Source organism: Saimiri boliviensis, chromosome 2 (genome assembly GCF_048565385.1).
Source record: "Saimiri boliviensis isolate mSaiBol1 chromosome 2, mSaiBol1.pri, whole genome shotgun sequence".
Taxonomy (NCBI): Eukaryota; Metazoa; Chordata; class Mammalia; order Primates; family Cebidae; genus Saimiri; species Saimiri boliviensis.
This window is the reverse complement of record NC_133450.1, coordinates 144,319,440-144,338,342: the sequence shown is the minus strand read 5'-3', so window position 1 is coordinate 144,338,342 and position 18,903 is coordinate 144,319,440. Positions and strand designations below refer to the sequence as shown.

General features: G+C 57.6%; 1 protein-coding gene across 1 annotated transcript in view; it reads left to right on the top strand.

The window, feature by feature from the left end:
* The window catches only part of ASS1 (argininosuccinate synthase 1), a 59,077-nt gene that overhangs the window by 11,780 nt on the left and 28,394 nt on the right, over positions 1 to 18,903 (top strand). The window contains exons 5-9 of the mRNA XM_039461317.2: positions 1,591 to 1,779; positions 7,591 to 7,647; positions 10,214 to 10,288; positions 15,430 to 15,500; positions 16,121 to 16,151. Of these exons, the coding sequence (XP_039317251.1) occupies positions 1,591 to 1,779; positions 7,591 to 7,647; positions 10,214 to 10,288; positions 15,430 to 15,500; positions 16,121 to 16,151 (423 nt within the window). The remainder of the gene's footprint in view (positions 1 to 1,590; positions 1,780 to 7,590; positions 7,648 to 10,213; positions 10,289 to 15,429; positions 15,501 to 16,120; positions 16,152 to 18,903) is intronic.

The window sequence follows — 18,903 nt, the reverse complement described above, 5'->3', positions numbered from 1 at the left end:
TTAGAAGGTTCTTTTTTCTTTCAAAATAATTATAGATACACAGGAAATTGCAAAAGCAATACCAAGAATTTATCAACTCTTAAAAATTATTATTATTATTATTATTTTGAGACGGAGTTTCGCTCTTGTTACCCAGGCTGGAGTGCAATGGCGCGATCTCGGCTCACCGCAACCTCCGCCTCCTGGGTTCAGGCAATTCTCCTGCCTCAGCCTCCTGAGTAGCTGGCATTACAGGCACGCGCCACCATGCCCAGCTAATTTTTTTGTATTTTTAGTAGAGATGGGGTTTCACCATGTCGACCAGGATAGTCTCAATCTCTCGACCTCGTGATCCACCCGCCTCGGCCTCCCAAAGTGCTGGGATTACAGGCTTGAGCCACCGCGCCCGGCCAACTCTTAAAAATTATTGAAGGCCAGCTGGGCATGGTGGCTCACGCCTGTAATCCCAGCACTTTGGGAGGCTGAGGCAGGCAGATTGCCTGAGGTTGGGAGTTTGAGACCAGCCTGTCCAACATGAAGAAACCCCGTCTCTACTAAAAATTCGGAATTAGCCAGACGTGTTGCCACATGCCTGTAACCCCAGCTACTTGGAAGGCTGAGGCAGGAGAATTGCTTAAACCAGGAAGATAGAGGTTGCGGTGAGCTGAGATCATGCCATTGCACTCCAGCCTGGGCAACAAGAGCAAAACTCCATCTCAAAAAAAAAAAAAAAAAAAATTATTGAAAGCCTTGGCTGGGTGCAGTGGCTCGAGCTTGTAATCCTAACACTTTGGGAGGCTGAAGTGGGTAGATCACTTGAGGTCAGGAGTTCAAGACCAGCCTGGCCAACCAGCCTGGTTTCTTTAGTAGAGAAACCCCACATGCCTATAGTCCCAGCTACTCGGGAGGCTGAGGCAGGAGAATCACTGGAACCCGGGAGGCAGAGGTTGCAGTGAGCTGGGATTGCACCTCTGCATTCCAATCGGGGTGACAGAGTGAGATTCTGGCTCAAAAAAAAAAAAAACAACCATTGAAGGCCTTAGAGAGCTTTTGTGGATTACATCTGTTAATATTTATCGCGTTAGAAATAAAAACTGGCCAGGCGTGGTGGCTCATGCCTGTAATCCCAGCACTTTGGGAGGTGGATCACGAGGTCAGGAGTTCGAGATCAGCCTGGCCGACGTGGTGAAACCCCGTCTCTACTAAAAAAAAAAAAAAAAAAAAAAATACAAAAATTAGACAGATGTGGTGGCGCATACCTGTAATCCCAGCTACTAGGGAGGCTGAGGCAGGAGACTCGCTTGAACCTGGGAGGTGGAGGTTGAAGTCAGCCGAGACTGCCACTGTGCTCCAGCCTGGGCAACAGTGAGACTCCAACTCCAAAAAAAAAAAAAAAAAAACTTGATAAGCAATGTCTGCCATGAGAGCAGGAGGGAGAGTAACAGTGCTGTGTGCTGGGATTGATGAATGATGCCTGCTACAGATGCAGAAGCACTGGGGACAGCCTGGGTGGCCCCTGGTAGGTCTCCGCTAGCTGAGGCCCCTGGGGCTCTGTATGCCGACTGGCTGCTGTCCTTGCCACCTTCTTCCTCTGGGTTTCTCTTCCCGCAGGTGTTCATTGAGGATGTCAGCAGGGAGTTTGTGGAGGAGTTCATCTGGCCGGCCATCCAGTCCAGTGCACTGTACGAGGACCGCTACCTCCTGGGCACCTCCCTCGCCAGGCCCTGCATCGCCCGCAAACAAGTGGAAATTGCTCAGCGAGAGGGGGCCAAGTATGTGTCCCACGGTGCCACGGGAAAGGTGAGGTACCTGGGAAGGGCCGGGCAGAGGGAGATGGAGGTGGAGGGGCGTGGGAAGGAGATGAGCACCCCTCAACAGACAGACTTGGCGGAGGCGGCTGCTTGGTTTAGACCCCAGGGAGGGGGTAACAGCTTGCCCTGCGCTCCCTGCACCATGGGGCCTGAGGCTCGTTCTGTGTCCTCACCTCAACCCTTTGCTGTGGGAATGATCTCACCCCACTCGACAGACTTGCGGCTGAGGCCTGGGAACACTGTCACTGGCCAAGGTCACAGCATGAGTCCCCGGGGGAAACACAGGAAAGTGTTGGGAACCCCAAGTTGTCAGAGTGGGGTTCAAAGCCAAGCTCAGCTGCTGGCTCACCAGGTGTTCTCAGCGGGGGCCCTTCCCCCCTTCCTGAACCTGTTCCTTCCTTTGTAAGATGGGAGTCATGCCCTGTCTCCGTTTCCCAGGGCTGGGGTAACAAAATGTCTCACCCTGGTGGCTTAGAACCTACAACCGTTCCACCGAGGTTCTGGAGGCCTGAGGTCCATAGCGCGGGCGTGGGCGCGGCCACACAGCCTCTGAAGGCACCGGGAGGCTCCCGGCTCAGGCCTCTCTCCAGCTTCCAGTGGCCTCTGGCATCTCTTAGCGTGCGGCTGCGTCCCTCTGGCCCTCCCGTCCTCCGTCTTCCTGGTGTCTTCGCGCCTTCTTCCCTCTGTTCACCTTCCCCCTTGCCATGGGACCCCACTCTTGGATTAGGTCCCCACAATGTCTTAACTTAGTTACTTCTATTTTTGAGACAGGAGCTCTGTGGCCCAGGCTGGAGGGCAGTGGCTTGATCTCAGCTCATTGCAACCTCTGCCTCCCCGGTTCAAGCGGTTCTCCTGCCTCAGCCTCCTTGTAGCTGGGATTACAGGCACCTGCCACCACGCCCAGCTAACTTTTGTATTTTTAGTAGAGACAGGGTTTCACTATGTTGGCCAGGCTGGACTCAAACTCCTGATCTCAAATGATCCACCAGCCTCGGCCGTCCAAAGTGCTGGGATTACAGGTGAGCCACCACACCCTGCCTTCACCTGGTCACTTCTGTCAAGAGCACACAAGGCCACATTCAGAGGGACTGGAGTTAGGACTTGAACCTATCATTTTGTGGGGACACAAATCAACCCATCCACACCCCTTCCCTCCGGGCTGTGTGTCCCAGTGCAGATGGCGGGGTGCCCGTGGGTGCAGGACAGGAAGCCCGCTGCCTGCTGTTCTTTGGAAGGCAGTCCTCAAGAAACCAGATTCCTTACAATGCCGGCAACTGTCAGCCATGTTTTTATAAAGACTCGAGTCTTGAGTGCTCACAGCCAGGGGACACCACACAGAGCCAAGAGCCTGGTACAGGAATTGACTGTTTCCCAGCCCTGCAGTCAGAAGGCTTAGAACCTCCCCAGTGACAGGAGCTCACTACCTCACCTGCCCGCCACCGGTCAGGGTGCCGATGGGGGGAACGGGTCCTGGAACACACGCAGCTAAGAAGATGATGGTGGAGACACGATGCGAGGGTGGCCTTGCAGACAGCCACCCACTGGGATGGCACCAGCCATGTCGTTTCTTCACTGGAGCACTGGTTCAGCAGTCTGCTGGGAGGTGGGCACTTGCTGGCACGGGCACAGTGCTGACCTTCTTGGCCTCAGGGCCTACCCTCAGCCAGCCTGTGTCCTAGCAAGAGACGAGCAAGTGGATGTGTGATGAGGAATGGGGGCTCTGTGCCAGGGAGCTGCAGGGGCAGCAGGCAGGGGCTAAGGACGAGTCTAGAGGAGTGAATAGTGGTGTGGAAGCGTGTGCCAGGCATAGGGAACAGCCTGTGCGGAGGCTGAGAGTGAAGAGGCCCTGAAGGATGGTCAGTGTGGGGTTCCGGAGCAGGACTTACTGCCCTGGAGGAGGCAGTAGGGCCAGGACTGGGTGGAGGCCATGCTGGGAGGTTTGACTTCATCCCGAGGGCATTCAGTTAGGGAGCAGAAGGGGGTCTCAGGTTGGGTGGGGGTGGCCAGTGACTCCCCCGCGGGATGTTGGGGAAGAGGCTGTGGAAAGCTTCTCACAGACTGCGGCCTTGGTTTTCCCTGTCACCCCAGCTGCGGGTGATGCGATGACGATGACAGGAAAGCAGGCAAGGAGGGTGGGGCGGGCCTGGGCTACTGGGCAGGGTCGTGTGTGTGCTGACATCCGTGCGATGCTTGGGGCAGAGGAGGAGGGCACAGGAGGGAGGACCCAGAGGTTTGGATTCGGGACGGGGATCTGCATGGCTGTGTGCACATCCTGGCTCCTCAGCTGCCATCTCCTGTGACTTTAACCCATGAGTTTCAGCTTCCTTGTCTGCAAAATGAGAATGAAAGCAGAACCCAGGTCACGGGGTGGTCAGGGAGCTGGCTCCAATCGAGCGCTCGGCATTGGCCTGGCACATATGCAGGAAGGAAGCATCCTGATAGTGACATTACCAGACTGGTTCTGGGGGCATAGGAAGGCCCATTGACAGCATATAGTGCGGAATGTATGCTCTATAGAATAAAGCTCCCAGCCGGGCGCGGTGGCTCACGTCTGTAATCCCAGCACTTTGGGAGACTGAGGCAGGCAGATCACGAGGTCAGGAGTTGAAGACCAGCCTGACCAACATGGTGAAACCCCATCTCTAATAAAAATACAAAAATTAGCGAGGCATGGTGGCACACACCTGTAATCCCAGCTACTTGGGAGGCTGAGGCAGGAGAATCACTTGAACCTGGAGGCAAAGTTGCAGTGAGCCAAGATCATGCCACTGCCCTCCAGCCTGGGAGACAGAGCGAGACTCCCCTCCCCCCCCCCCCAAAAAAAGCTCTCGACCCATCTGGCCTAATGGAATGAGCTGGGGAGTGAGCTCCCTGTCCCAGGAGGCATACAAGCCTAGGGCAGGGGATCAGAATTCTGGGAGCGGTCCTGCCCTGAGGTCTTTTCAACGGTACTATTAAGGTTCAGAAGGGCGGCATTCAGGGCTGGTGAGGTGCATCGGTGGGTGCGTGAGTATGGGTGGGTCTGCTCTGGCTCGGGTGGTTCCGGGGTTCAGGCCGGGACTCCCACCCCATATCAGCCCACATATGGCCTGGAACAGCCGCCCGCAGCCGTGTGCGCCGCTCCATGCGGCCACCAGAGGGCGCCAGAGGCCTGAGTTTGAGGCCGTATCGGCCAAGGAGGTGGGAGGAGGCGGCAGCGCCACCGGGGCCCTCTGATCCGCATCCTGGTCCTACAGGGCGTGGTTCTGAGAACGTCCCGACCCAGGTAATGCTGCGGCCACTCCGGATTGGGAGCGTCCCTGCATTCACACTCAAGGGGACCCAAGAGGGACGGACTCTGGGAGCAGGTGCTACCTGGCACAACCCTCTTTCCTGGGGTTGACAGGCAAGGTGCACTTCTGTGCCTCAGTTTCCCTTTATAACAGTACTCAGGAAGCCCCCAACAGCCTCTGGAGAGAATTTTCCGAGAACTGGGGATGAGACTGGGGATCCAGGAAGGCTGGTGGGGGGAGTGACCCAAGGGCTTGGAGGTGCTGGCCCAGCTTTGAGGCATTTACCCGTGAGCACCTCCAACCCACGAGCATCCTGCTGACCCCATGGGTATCCACCCCGCAGCACCACGGGCACCATCATGGGACGGCCAGGCAGAGGCCCTTGGGTCTTTGGGCTCAGGGAAGGTGACAGGGAAATGTCGCGGGGAGCACGAATTGGCCTGGGATGCGAGGGGGAAGGGCATCCAGGCCGCAGAAACAGCCTGAGCCCAGCCTGGAGGCAGAGGCTGAGGCAGCCTCCCTCCCAGCGCCCGCCAGACAGCACCTGGTGCGGAAACTGAGTCGCCCTCTCCTGTCCCATCCCCTGCGGCCAGCCCCACCCCTGCCCACCCAGAGAGCTGCTCAGAAGCTGGGTGGCCCTTGCCGGGCTCCCGTCTCCCCCGAGTTTTGGAAGAGGGCCTGGAAATCTGATTCTGAGACTCTGGCGGGGGAGCAGGAGTTTTGTAAATGGTACCATCTGTATGGCTGCCCCAGGGCAGACGGGAGACCCCGGTCTCCCCCAGTCCCAGCAGGCCTGTGTTTACACATATATTTGCACATGTCTGCACAAATAGCATGCGGACACTCGGGTGTGAGAGACGTTACTGTCCCCTTGTCCTGGGAAGCACCGGGAACTGCCCGGGGGTGGCGTCTTGTGGTGGCCTCCTCGGCGCTTGCCGGAGCGGAGGGCAGAGTTTGAACCAAGGACGTGTTTGTTTGGTGTCTTCAATGATCTCTGGCTGCTGAACAGATGGGGGTTCCCCACAGCAGCGTCTGGAGGGGCCGAGCCTGGCTGGCTAGCACCAGTCGTCTTTGTGTTGTGGAAACTTGAAGCTGTGGGGGGGGGGGGGTGGAAATAGCCGGCTGAGCAACATCAGACCCGCCCGACCTTCTAAAACCAGGCTGCGTTTTAGTTCCTCCGGGAACGGGCCGACCTAGGGTCCGCAGGCAAATGTGACCGCCCCCACCTCAGCGTCCCCATCCGTAAGATGGGGCTGATAACCTGCCTCCTGGAGCCGCTGGAGGGATTCAGTGAGTTCATTATGCCCGGAGCTCAGCCCGCCGCCTGAGTGTGAACTATTAAGACAAAGGAGGTTTGCTGTGTGGCCCTGGGCAAGTGGCTGCGCCTCTCTGAGCTTCACTTTTCTCATCCATAAAACAGGGCTAAGCAGCTCCCCTGGCCCTGGGGGCTGTCTGAGTGACAGCACGTAGTAGGTGCTCACTAAAGGGGCTGTGTGGAGGGTGAGTGAGATCAGCTAGGCCTGCGCTGCACACACGGCTCCCGGCTCTGCGGAGGGTCGGTGCCGCCTGACGGGAGCCTGGAAAATAGCATGTAATTCCCACGGCTGCCTGGCTGCGCCCATGCAGTTTTCACAGTGGGCGGAAGGCCCCTCTGTCATTTCCACAGCGCTTACATCTCCGGGCCGCGAGCCCGCGGGGAAGCAGGAGATGCAGGCAGCCATTTTCTCTCCGGGGACTGAGCTGGGCTGGCGGATGCCTGCGCCGACCCGGGCTGCTTCCTCCTCTTCCTCCTCCTCTCCTCCGCATCAGTGTGGACGGTGGTCCCAGCTCTGTGTCGGGGTTAATGTTCACAGCTCAGCGGGGTGTTAGGGTGTCTCCATTTGCCAGCAAAAGATGCAGGCGAGGCGACCTGCCCGAGCGGGTGGCCGTGGTGCTGGGGACCTGGGCTCGGGTCCTGGGCCTGCCCCGCCTGCGTGCCCTTCGACTGGTCCCTTTCCCTCTCTGGGCCTCAGTTTCCTTCTCTGTGCAGAGAAGAGCTGAGGAGCAAAAGGCCCTCTGTGGCCACCTAGTTCCACCTCCTCCCCGAAACCAGCCATTGCAGAGATGGGGAAACTGAGGCTCAGAGAGGTGACAGGGTTCCCAAATGTATTGGTGTGGGGGAATCGGCATCCTGGTGTCCCAGCCCTGAAGTGAGCTGGATTTGGGGCAGGGCAGGGTCAGAAACGTGGGAGCCTGAGGAAGGGAACAGGGCCTGGCCTCCAGCCCCAAGGGGACAGACGTGCCCCACACCCACCCACGTGACATGTGTGCCCTCTCCTGCATTCTGCCGTGTCCCCAGACGTGCACATCTCCCTCCTGCCACAGGCCCACACATACGAAAGCCACACGGCAGGACCCCACATGTCCACATGCTCTGGCCAGCTCTGGCCAGCTCTGTCTCTGCCACGGGCTGTCCTTGTCCCCACTTCCGCCCACAGACTCCAGAACCCCACCCCGTGGCTCTGACGGTCCTCTCTTCTGCATTGCAGGGCAACGATCAGGTCCGGTTTGAGCTCACCTGCTACTCGCTGGCCCCCCAGATAAAGGTAGGATGTGGCTCTCCCCTTAGCGGGAGCACTGGCAACCCTGGTGGGGAGGAGGATGCAGGCTTCTGGGAGATTCCACAGGACAGGCCGAGTGCTGCAGAATCTTCTCCATGGCCGGGGTGCCCCTCCGGTGAACGGCCTGCTGGCTCCCTTCGCTGGAGCCAGCTCCAGGGGCACACATTCTTCCCCACCATTCATTCTTCCTGGAGGTGCTGTCCAGGGGCCGCGGCACGGGATAGACAGTCCCTGCTGCTCTTCAGCCACTTCCCTGGCTGCCCCAGCTGTGGGCAGGGATGGCATTGGGATATGGTTGCTGCTCAGAGTCCTCCTAGCCCCAGTCAGAGCCCCCTCTATGCCTGTGCCTGGCCCCGGCATCTCCCACCCTTTCCCAGTGGGAATCACCACGCTCTCAGGACATCAACCGCCCTGGCCTGCAGCATGTTGCCCAGGCAGGAGGGCAACTGTGGGTACTGCCCAGCCTGTTACTGCCACCCCCACCCCTCCAGCGTGACCTTGGACCTGGCCGGTGTCAGTGGGTGAATGAATGGGTGTATTAATTCCTTCACTGGCTCACTCATCTTCACCCAGCGTCTACTGGGCACCACTCAGCTCCGGGAGCACCGTGTGCAGGGCGCAGGCCAGGGCGGGCAGTGGGAGTTCTATGCACACCGCCATGGCAAGCTGCCCAATTTGTTTGTTTTTTGAGACTTGCCCTGTCGCCAGGCTGGAGTGCAGCGGTGCAATCTCACTGCAACCTGAGCTCAAGCGATTCTCCCTGCCTCAGCCTCCCGAGTAGCTGGGACTATAGGCATGTGCCACCATGCCCAGCTAATTTTTGTGATCATAGTAGAGATGGGGTTTCACCATGTTGGTCAGGCTGGTCTCGAACTCTTGGCCTCAAGTGATCCACCCACCGCGGCCTCCCTAAGTGCTGAGATCACAGGTGTGAGCCACCACGCCCAGCTCTCGTAGCCATATTTAAAACAACAGCAAAATGAAACAAGTGATACCATGTTTTACCCAACCCCATGTATCCAAAATATCATTCCTCATGTAACTAATGTAAAGAAATTAATGAGATGTTTACTTTTTTTTTTTTTTTTTTTCTGTGCTGAGTCTTCAAGACCCAGAATGTGCCGGACACGGGCACCTCTCGCCAGCTGACCGCATTTCAGGTGCTCTGAATGGCCGCCCGTGGCTCGTGGCCGCCCGAGGCTCATGGTCACCTGTGGGCAGTAGAGGCCGAGGCTGAGCTCATTTGAGGCGGTTTGGGCCAAAGCCCTAGAAGAGTTGCCCCTCCCAAGGCCCCAGGGGCTCTCAGGAGTTTCCATTTGTTCTTCTAAGAGGAATCCCTCCAGCTGCCTGGAGGTGAGCCGTAATAAGCTCTAATGATCTGCTTTGACCCCAGACGCCAGGCAGGGAGTGGCGGGGACGGTAGCTGCTTGTGGACTTGCTGCTGGTGAGGCCACCACCGCACGGGGCCCTCCCTCGGTTCCCACAGCAGTTTGGGGGTCGGGGACCAGTTTCCAGGTCTTTTGAGGCCGAGCCCAGGCCCTAGGATGGGATTGGGGCAGGGGCCGAGCGGCTCCAGGAGCTGGGATGGGGCCGTGGTCTTCCCAGGGCGGCTCATCGTGTTTTTGTTTGTTTATTTGTTTGAGACGAGTCTCACTCTGTCACCCAGGCTCACTACAACCTCTGCTTCCCAGGTTCGGGCGAGTCTCCTGCCTCAGCGTCCCGAGTAGCTGGGACTACAGGCGCATGCCACCACGCCCAGCTAATTTTTGTATTTTTAGTAGAGACAGGGTTTCACTGTGTTGGCCAGGTTGGTCTCAAACTCCTGACCTCATGATCCACCTGCCTCAGTCTTTCCCCAAAGCGCTGGGATCACAGGCTTGAGGCACCTCGCCCCGCCCCAGAGCTGCTCATTGCAGCCCCTTCCATCGCCCTGCACCACCATCAGCCCAACAACCCACACACATGCCCAGCGTCCTGCTCAGAGGCAGGGGGGCCTGGGGAACCCCAGGGCTGAGTGGGTGGCTCCTTTACCGAGCTCAGGCCGAGGGGTCCTAAGTGCAATGAGCTTGGTCCCTCGGCCAGGCTCAAAGTCTTCCCCATTCCTTTCCCTTCCACACCCAGAGAAGTGGGTGAGGGGGCAGCCTACGCCGCTCTGGGCCCCCGACCCCATGTGGGGCCAGGCCGGCGGCATAGCTCTGTGGACTCTCCTTGGGTCATGGAGGTGACCCTGTGGCTGAAGGCGCCAGTAAGGACCCTGAGCCTTGGCTAGTTCAAATTCTCAGGTCTCCGCTGGGGAGACTGAGGCCCAGGAAACAGGGACCCCCTTCTCCCACCGACACAGCCCCATTCTGCCATGGAGTACAGGCTCTGTCCAGCCGGCCCCGGTGTCAGGGTTCGTGTCCTCCCCTACTTCATGGGGCTCCCTGCTCACCCTCCGTGAGAGCATCCTCTCTGGGGACATGCCAGAGACCCCCGTGCGCCCCTCCCGGGAGGGGCCAGGGGAAGCCCGCAGCTCGGCGCTCCTGCTTCTCAGCCCTTGCCCTGTGTCCAGGTCATTGCTCCCTGGAGGATGCCTGAGTTCTACACCCGGTTCAAGGGCCGCAACGACCTGATGGAATATGCAAAGGTATGGCCGTGTCTCCCCAGCACCCCCAGCCTTTGCCTACCGCGTCCCCCGCCCCCGGGCACACCCTTCTGCGGGCTGTCCGAGCCAGTGGCCTGGGCCAGGACTGATCCCAGGTGCTGGGGGACTGAACTTCCACCCCAGCTGCCTGCACACGTGGCCTCTGTCCCCTGGGCCGACCCCGCAGAGGTGTGGTCATCTGTCAGGCCCGTTGCCGGGGTGGAGCCTTTCTGAGGCCATTTCCCAGTCCACCGAGCCAGAGGACACGGGGCTCACTCTCCCTGGGAGGCAGAGACCAGAGCCCTGCTTGCCACCTCTGAGGTGTGTGTGTGGTGAGTGGGGGTGGCCGGCGGAGGGGATGTGATCAGGAGCTGTTCTCAGCACCCCAATGCCCCGGATACTCATTGTCCCTAGTGCTTTCCCGGGAACAGGTAAGGCACTCCAAGGGACAGTCGCAGACAAAGCCTTTTGTGGCACCAGCCCTTTTTGAAGTACAAGTTGCAATAAAACATATTAGAAGTTTTGCATCAAGATCCTGAGCCGCTCCCCAGGGCATCTTTCTTTTTAGCGACTCGATGGCAGCCCTTGACAAACAGCCTCAATCAATCAGGCCAGGGAAAAGCAGCTCGGTGCACACACCAGAAAATTGCTCGCGTTTTTAAATAGCAGTCGCTGTGAGCTCTCGCTGCAGCCAAGGTGTCGCGTGGTAGGGGACTCGGCAGGGACGCGGCCCTGCCCCCGCCGCCAGCATCCCATTAAGACCCGGAGTGCTGGGAGGGAAGACCACCTCTGCCATCTGTTGTTTTATTATTAAGAGGGGAGTTTACAAGAGCAAGCCCATATGTTGCCAAACAAATCGTCAAATGGCAGAGCTATTATGGGAGCTGGGTTGGTGAGGTTTCTCCCCTCATCTCCTTGATGATATAGAATATGAAGCGCGTTTCATCTTTAAGAATAATGAATTGGAGCCCCTACCTCAGGCCTCGGGTCCGGGATAGAAGAGGGCAGGGCTGACCCATACAACGCCCTTCCTTTCCGTGAAGTCCCCAGACAAAAGCAGCCTCTGGTTTTTCAGCATAGATGAGTCCCGGGAGTGCTGCCGTCCGTCCGTCCTTCTCAGGTTTTGGGGAGAAGGGGCTGAGCTGAGCGTCCATCCCAGATAACCTTTTTTTTTTTTTTTTTTGAGACGGAGTTTCGCTCTTGTTACCCAGGCTGGAGTGCAATGGCGCGATCTCGGCTCACCGCAACCTCCGCCTCCTGAGTTCAGGCAATTCTCCTGTCTCAGCCTCCTGAGTAGCTGGGATTACAGGCACGTGCTACCATGCCCAGCTAATTTTTTTTTGTATTTTTAGTAGAGACGGGGTTTCACTATGTTGACCGGGATGGTCTCGATCTCTTGACCTCGTGATCCACCCGCCTCGGCCTCCCAAAGTGCTGGGATTACAGGCTTGAGCCACCGCGCCCGGCCCCAGATAACCTTTTGAGCAGGAAAACTTCGCCAGGGAAAGATGAATGTGGCCCCCTTGGCCACCCACCCTCTCCTGGAGATGGGTTTCATCAGAAATGATTGCGGGGAATCTGAGCATGTTCTAGAAGGAGGCAGAGGCTGTGTTTCTGCACCCGGGAACTGATCAGAATGACTGAGCAGGGATGAGGCCTCCTTCAAAATTCCAGTGGAGGAGACAAAAATCAATGGGGTTTTTTTTAGAGACAGGGTCTCGCCATGTTGCTCAGGCTGGTCTTGAACTCCTAGACTCAAGTAATCCACTCTCCTTGGCCTCCCAAAGTACTGGAATTGCACGTGTGAGCCACTGCACCCAGCTTTGGCTAACTTTTATTTTTATTTGTTTTATTTTTGTTTTGTTTTGAGATGGAGTTTCCTTCTGCCACCGGGCTGGAGTGCAGTGTCGCAATCTCTGCTCACTGCAACCTCCACCTCTGGGGTTTAAGTGATTCTCCTGCCTCAGCCTCCCGAGTAGCTGGGGCTACAGGTGCCCGCCACCACATCCAGCTAATTTTTTGTGTTTTTAGTAGAGACAGCGTTTCACCATGTTGGCCAGGATGATCTCTATCTCCTGACCTCGTGATCCGCCCACTTCAGACTCCCAAAATGCTGAGATTTCAGGTGTGAGCCACTGCGCCCGTGCTAATTTTTAATTTTTTGGGTGGCTTTTTGGTTGTTTTGGTAGAGACAGGGTCTTGCTATGCTGCCCTGCCTGGCTATAATTATTATTATTTAAGCTAGTCTACGAGGTGGGTGCCAGAAACAGGATGGTCTCACATTGTCTGCTTGTTGGAGATCGTTTTGTTTTCTCAATTATAATGGGAATGTGTGGGAGGCACGTCAGGACAGAGAGAGGCCGGGAAACACTAATCTCTCCGGTCTCAGGTTGATCACTGTCACTGGCCCTTTATCCTCGCCTTGCTCCCGGAGGGAGGCCCACTGAGAAGGGAGGCAAGGGTGTTTCCACACCTCCCCCCAAAAACAGGCTCCATGGAGGCTAACTGGCTGTTTTAGCACCCAGCGGCTGAGCTGAGTGAGGAGCGAGGCCGGAGCCTAGCAGGCCACTGGCATACCTCTGCTGGAGGGCCCAGCCTGGCCTTGTACAAGGTCTGGGTGCCCATGCCTGACAAGGCACAGGGCGAGAGTGGGGACTGAAGAGTCCTCAAATTCTAGAGTATATCCTGAGCTGGTTTTTGTTTTTTTGAATTTCTGTCTTCATTTCTAATATGGTAACTTTGTTTGTTTGTTTGTTTGTTTGTTTGTTTTTTGAGACGGAGTTTCGCTCTTGTTACCCAGGCTGGAGTGCAATGGTGCGATCTCGGCTCACCGCAACCTCTGCCTCCTGGGTTCAGGCAATTCTCCTGCCTCAGCCTCCTGAGTAGCTGGGCTTACAGGCACGCGCCACCATGCCCAGCTCATTTTTTGTATTTTTAGTAGAGACGGGGTTTCCCCATGTTGACCAGGATGGTCTCGATCTCTCGACCTCGTGATCCACCCATCTCGGCCTCCCAAAGTGCTGGGATTACAGGCTTGAGCCACCGCGCCCGGCCAGTAACTTTTTTTTTGTTTGAGATGGAGTCTTGCTCTATCGCCCAGGTTGGACTGCAGTGGCGCGATCTCACCTCCGCCTCCCAAGTTCAAACCATCCTCCTGCCTCAGCCTCCTGAGTAGCTGGGATTACAGGCGCCCGCCACCATGCCTAGCTAATTTTGTGTTTTTAGTAGAGATGGGTTTCACCAAGTTGGCTAGGGTGGTCTTGATCTCCTGACCTCATGATCTGCCTATCTAGACCTTCCAAAGTGCGGGGATTACAGGCCTAATATAACTTTTATTGAGATAACCTGCTATCTCATTGAGATAACCCGCATAAACAGGCTCTAGCACTGAAATGTCCTTAAAAAAAAAAAAAACACTTAGGCTCTCTGGGGCCCTCCATGATTTTTTCTTTTCTGAGATGGAATTTCACTCTGCTGCTTGGGCTGGAGTGCAGTGGCACTATTTCTGCTCACTTAACCTCCACCTCCCACGTTCAAGCGAGTCTCCTCCCTCAGCCTCCTGAGTAGCTGGGGCTACAGGTGTGTGCCACCATACCTAACTAATTTTTGTATTTTTAGTAGAAATGGGGTTTCTCCATGTTGGCCAGGCTGGTCTCAGACTCCTGACCGCAAGTGATCCACCCACCTCGATCTCCCAAAGTGCTGGGATTGCAGGTGTGAGCCACCGCGCCCAGCCTTATAGCCTGTTTTTTTGTTTTTTTTGTTTTTTTTTTTTTTTTGAGACGGAGTTTCGCTCTTTTTACCCAGGCTAGAGTGCAATGGCGCGATCTCGGCTCACCACAACCTCCGCCTCCTGGGTTCAGGCAATTCTCCTGCCTCAGCCTCCTGAGTAGCTGAGATTACAGGCACGCGCCACCATGCCCAGCTAATTTTTTGTATTTTTAGTAGAGACGGGGTTTCACCATGTTGATCAGGATGGTCTCGATCTTTCGACCTCGTGATCCACCCGCCTCAGCCTCCCAAAGTGCTGTGATTACAGGCTTGAGCCACCGCGCCCGGCCCTTATAGCCTGTTTTATAGAGTCTCCTGGCTTTCTAGAAAACCCCAAACCCAGGGGAAGCAGCCGTTCCCTGGAGAAGCCTCCAGATCTCACGGTCTTGGGAATGAGCTTAAGTGGGGTGAACCCCATCAGGAGAGAGATGGGGGTGTGACCTGGTGGGGTCTGCCTGTGGTTCCCCCAGGGACCCAGTAGGGCCAAGGGGCTGAAGGGGCTCAGAGGCAGAGCATCCATTCCTGCTGGCTCTGAAGGGCCCCTTCACTGCACTCTGCCCGGTAAGCATGGGGCCGAGGGAGCAGCGCCAGGTGCCCGAGTGCAGCCAGAGGCTGGAGTGCACGTGCTGGATTCCAGTTGGGTGTCGGCAAGGGTGGTGCGGGTCACCAGGGCAGCCAGCCTCATCTTCCTCCTCCCCTTAAGGCTGAGTCAGGTGGGCCTTTCACAAGTAACCTGCAGCCTTTTTAGCCTGGACATCCTGGGCAGACGTGGGTGTCCTCCTGTAACGACAGACTGGACCATTTAGGAAGGAAAACAGCCAGAGCCGAGTCCCGTGGAGACGGAGGAGTCTGCCGGGTCTGCAGACTGATCTGTTGCACCCGGCTGGGGGAAGGGTGCTCCCGGAAGGTGCCGGCCATGAGCTGAAAGCTCTCCCTGTGTGCCGCCTGTCCTTGGGTCCACAGGACGCACCACATGGGAGTGGGTGCCAGGCACCCTGGTTCACTTCCTCGTCCGAAGTGGGAGGGGGTTCATATCAGCCCCAGATCTTGTGGGGCGGCCTGGTGAGCTGGTGCTGGGAGACCTGGGCCCAGCACCCAGACCACTTGCTCAGTGCTTCAGGGGTCCCTGAAGTGTAGACTCAAAGTCTTCTGGAAGGAAAGGTCAGCATCTCACACACACGGTCCTGTGGTTTCTCTGGGGCATGTCCAGCAACAGGGTCCCCACAGGGAGGTGACTAACACTAGGAGGTAGCCAGGGTCCTGTCTGAATGGGGGCCCGAGTCTGGGGCTCTCTGAAGACGCAGGGCCCTGGGTCTGCCCTCACGTCTCCTCTCAGCCGACTCACCCCTGCCCTGTGTTGTCTGTTTCCTCAGCAACATGGGATTCCCATCCCGGTGACGCCCAAGAATCCGTGGAGCATGGACGAGAACCTCATGCACATCAGGTGATGCCCACCCTCCGCTCGGTCCTCCTGGGCTCATTCCAAAGGACAGCCATGCGCTGCCCCAGGACGTGCTGGGAACCACCACCCCCGGACGTGCTGCCGACTCCCCACATCAGGAGTCCCTGCCCTTGGGGAACTGAGAGGCCTCAGGCAGGACAGATGTGGAAGCACCCAGCTCATGCACTGCCCTCCCTGCAGTTTTGCTCAGTGTTGTTGGGGAGCTAGATCATGGGGACCCGACCTCATCAGGAGTATCAAAGAGGGCTTCTTGGAGGAGGTGGCATTCCAGGTTAAAACCTCAAGGATGGAGAAGAGGCCCCAATGGGACACAGGGAAGAGTGTTTGAGGCAAAGCCCCCACATACACACACACACCACCAAGTGCAGAGCCCTGGAGCAGTCCCCAGAAGACTGAAGGAAAGGCTCCAGCTCTTCCTTACGACCTGTGGCTCCACGGGCGACTGTGGTGGGCCCAGAATGTTCCAGGCAGGTTGGCGGCAGACGCTCTGGCAGAGTAAAAGGCAGACCAGGCTCGCGGGCACAATGGGGTGTGTATGTTGGGGGCTGGGGGTATGTCGTGCTTCTCCCCAGCTGACCCTGTCTTTCCTCTCCCCTCCACAGCTACGAGGCTGGAATCCTGGAGAACCCCAAGGTAATCCCCCAGCCCCATCTCCTCCCTGCCGGCCACCTTTGGTGGTGGCTGTTCCGTGCCGCCGCTGTCTGATGTATTTGTAGCCTAATTTGAAATTTCACGGGGGCCAGCCGTGGGGCTGGGGCCGCGCCCTGCCTGTGTTCCCCAACCCCCCACCAGCCCTCCTCCATCCGCCCGCTCCTAGGCTGGCTTGAAGACCACCCCCCTGCGCCCTCCCCCGCTCCCGCCTTTCCTGCCGCTGGGATGAACAGGGGAAGGAAGTATCTCAGGGCAGCATAGAGAGTGTGATTGTGAAACAATAAAGAAGTAATTAGGCAGATGAGACACTTGGGGGAGGGCCCAGCCTGTGCCCACCAGCCCCCAGAGCTCCCAGGCTGTGCTGCTGGAGTCTTGGTTGGTGGGGAGTGGGCGGGTATGGCCGAGAGCCCCAGGCCCCGTTTGTCCAGATCCGAGTTACCCACCCGCCACTGCTGGCCACCCTGATCCCATCCCAAGCCTCCCGGGTGGGACGGGCTGGGCCCTGAGCTCTTTTTGAAGTTTAGGGTTTCTCTCCCGGGGGGGTAGGGGGCTTCTTTGTGTCTTCCCTTGCCCACGGTGGGAGGTGGGGGAGGCAGGGCAGAATCTATCATGGGAAGAGAAAAATCTCTTTGTCCCTGGGGACTGTGTCTCATTCCTGGGTCCCAGCCCCACGCCCTGGGGAGACTGGTTTGGGGGTGGGAAAGTGTGCCTGTTGAGGGGGTGCAGCTGGGCCCCCCGGGGGGAGGGGAACCAAGAAGGCCAACTGGAGGGGAGGGTGCCCGGGGAAGTTTGGTGAAATTGGGGAGCGCCAGAGCCCTGCCCAGGATTCCCCAGGGCCCTGGCGTCTGTCACTCTCACCGCTGCCTCGGTGTTGGCTGTAATATGACATGGCAGTCACCATGTCTGGGGAGCAGTCCTGGGTGGCATTGTCCTGGCGCAGCTTCCCGGTACGCCGGCTGGAAGCATCCTCACTTTACGGGTGAGGAGACTGAGCCCGGTGCAGCACGCCAGCTGCCCAGGCGAGGGAACGGGCTGGTGCCCTCCAGCTCTGTGGCTCCCCCACTGCCCACTGCCCCCAGCCCCCTCCCTGTCCAAACCTGTCACTCAGGAGAGCTGGCACCCTTGCCCCCTGGGGGCTGATGGCCCCTGCATGTGGCTGCTGCCTGCTGCTCACAGGTTTTTCTAGTTCATGCTCTGCTGACCCCACAACACTCAGGCCAGCCACCCTAATTAGCCAGTCAGTCAGCTCCAAGGTGGGCGGGGAGGCCGGGCCTGCAGAGTGGCTTCCAGGCAGGGTGTCCTCAAAGGCCTGTGGGCCCCAAGCAAGCCGGGAAACCACTCTGGCTGTTCTCCAGGCAGCCTTTGGAGGCAGAGAGGAGGCCCCCCAGAATAGAGGACCTCAGGATTGAGAGAGCAGAGCAAGCCCAGAGGGAAATCACCGTCTTGACGGTGCAGAACGGCCTTCGGGCCTGGAGCGTGTTACTGTGCTGCTGTGGCCTGTCCGCTCCTGGGCCTCCTGTCTCATCAGGGCATTGGATGGGGAAATCAGTGCTAAAGAGGATCTGGATTAAGGATCCTGCTACCTCACCCACACTTCAGTCTCAGAGACAGGAAACCAAGTCTAAACCCCAACTTTCCTCCTTATTGCTGTGGGCCTTGGGCAAGTTACCCAACCTCTCTGAGCCTCCAGTACCCCTCTCCCAAAGTGGGAAAACACAGCACCTCCCTCCTGGAGCATCTAAAGCTCTTGGCCTGGCACAGGGCAAGCCCTCAGTGGTGGCGCTGGGGTCCCAAGCTCCTTCCAAGGTCCGCACAGGATCCCCTCTCAAGAAAGGTCCTCTCAGGGTTCCCAGCTGGGCTGGGCTGGGCTGGGTGTGAGTCACGGGGAAATGTCATTCCTGCCGAGAGGTCCAGGGCACCCAGGCACCCAGAGTCCAGCCACTCTGGAAGAGAGTTTGCCTGAGCCATGCGGACTCCCCAAGGGCTTCGGGCTGGGGCTGGGGCTCGACGCCAGGACGCACCCTTCCATCCCTGGACCTGGCAGCCCTGTCCCCCTCGGGATGAGCTCAGGGGGACAGAGCTTGGGGAACCCGTGCCCCTCCCCCTCTCCCAAAAAAGCCAGGAGACCTGCGGAAGGGAGGGCTCGAAGGCAGATGGCTGAGCCATTTTCTGCCTCCGTGAGGGCTGATTGAAGGGCAATGAGGCAGCTAATGCGAAGAAAGATAGAAATTTACTTGCTTTAACTTCATACGGCCCACAGTGAAAGAGTTCATTCAGTCGCCGGCCCGCCATAGCTGATGGGTGAATAAACCATTTTCAGCATCGATCATGCCTCTACATCATGGTTCAGTTCATGGGCCATTTGCTCCCAATTTCTCCTTCCCGGGCCCTGTTTCATGCTTTCTTCCGCCCTTTCCCCCTACCCCCCACCCGGCTCTCTCTCCCTCTCTCTTTTTCTTCACTTTCTTCCCTCCTCCCCCCTACAGATGACATTGGAAGTGAGCCCTCCCGCTGGGAGGGATAAATAGATGGCATTGATACTCGGCAACAAACTATTTGTCATTTGAACTGGGCTTTTAGGAGGGAGAGTAAAAAGGCAGGCGCGTGAGCCACCGCGGAATGCAAAGCAAATGTCATTTTATTTCTATTTAGTTATTTTATGTAATCGGCGCTGTCAGGTGCCCGCCGGACAGCTGCCGCGGACTTCCACTGCAGTCTGCAGAGACGGAGATGG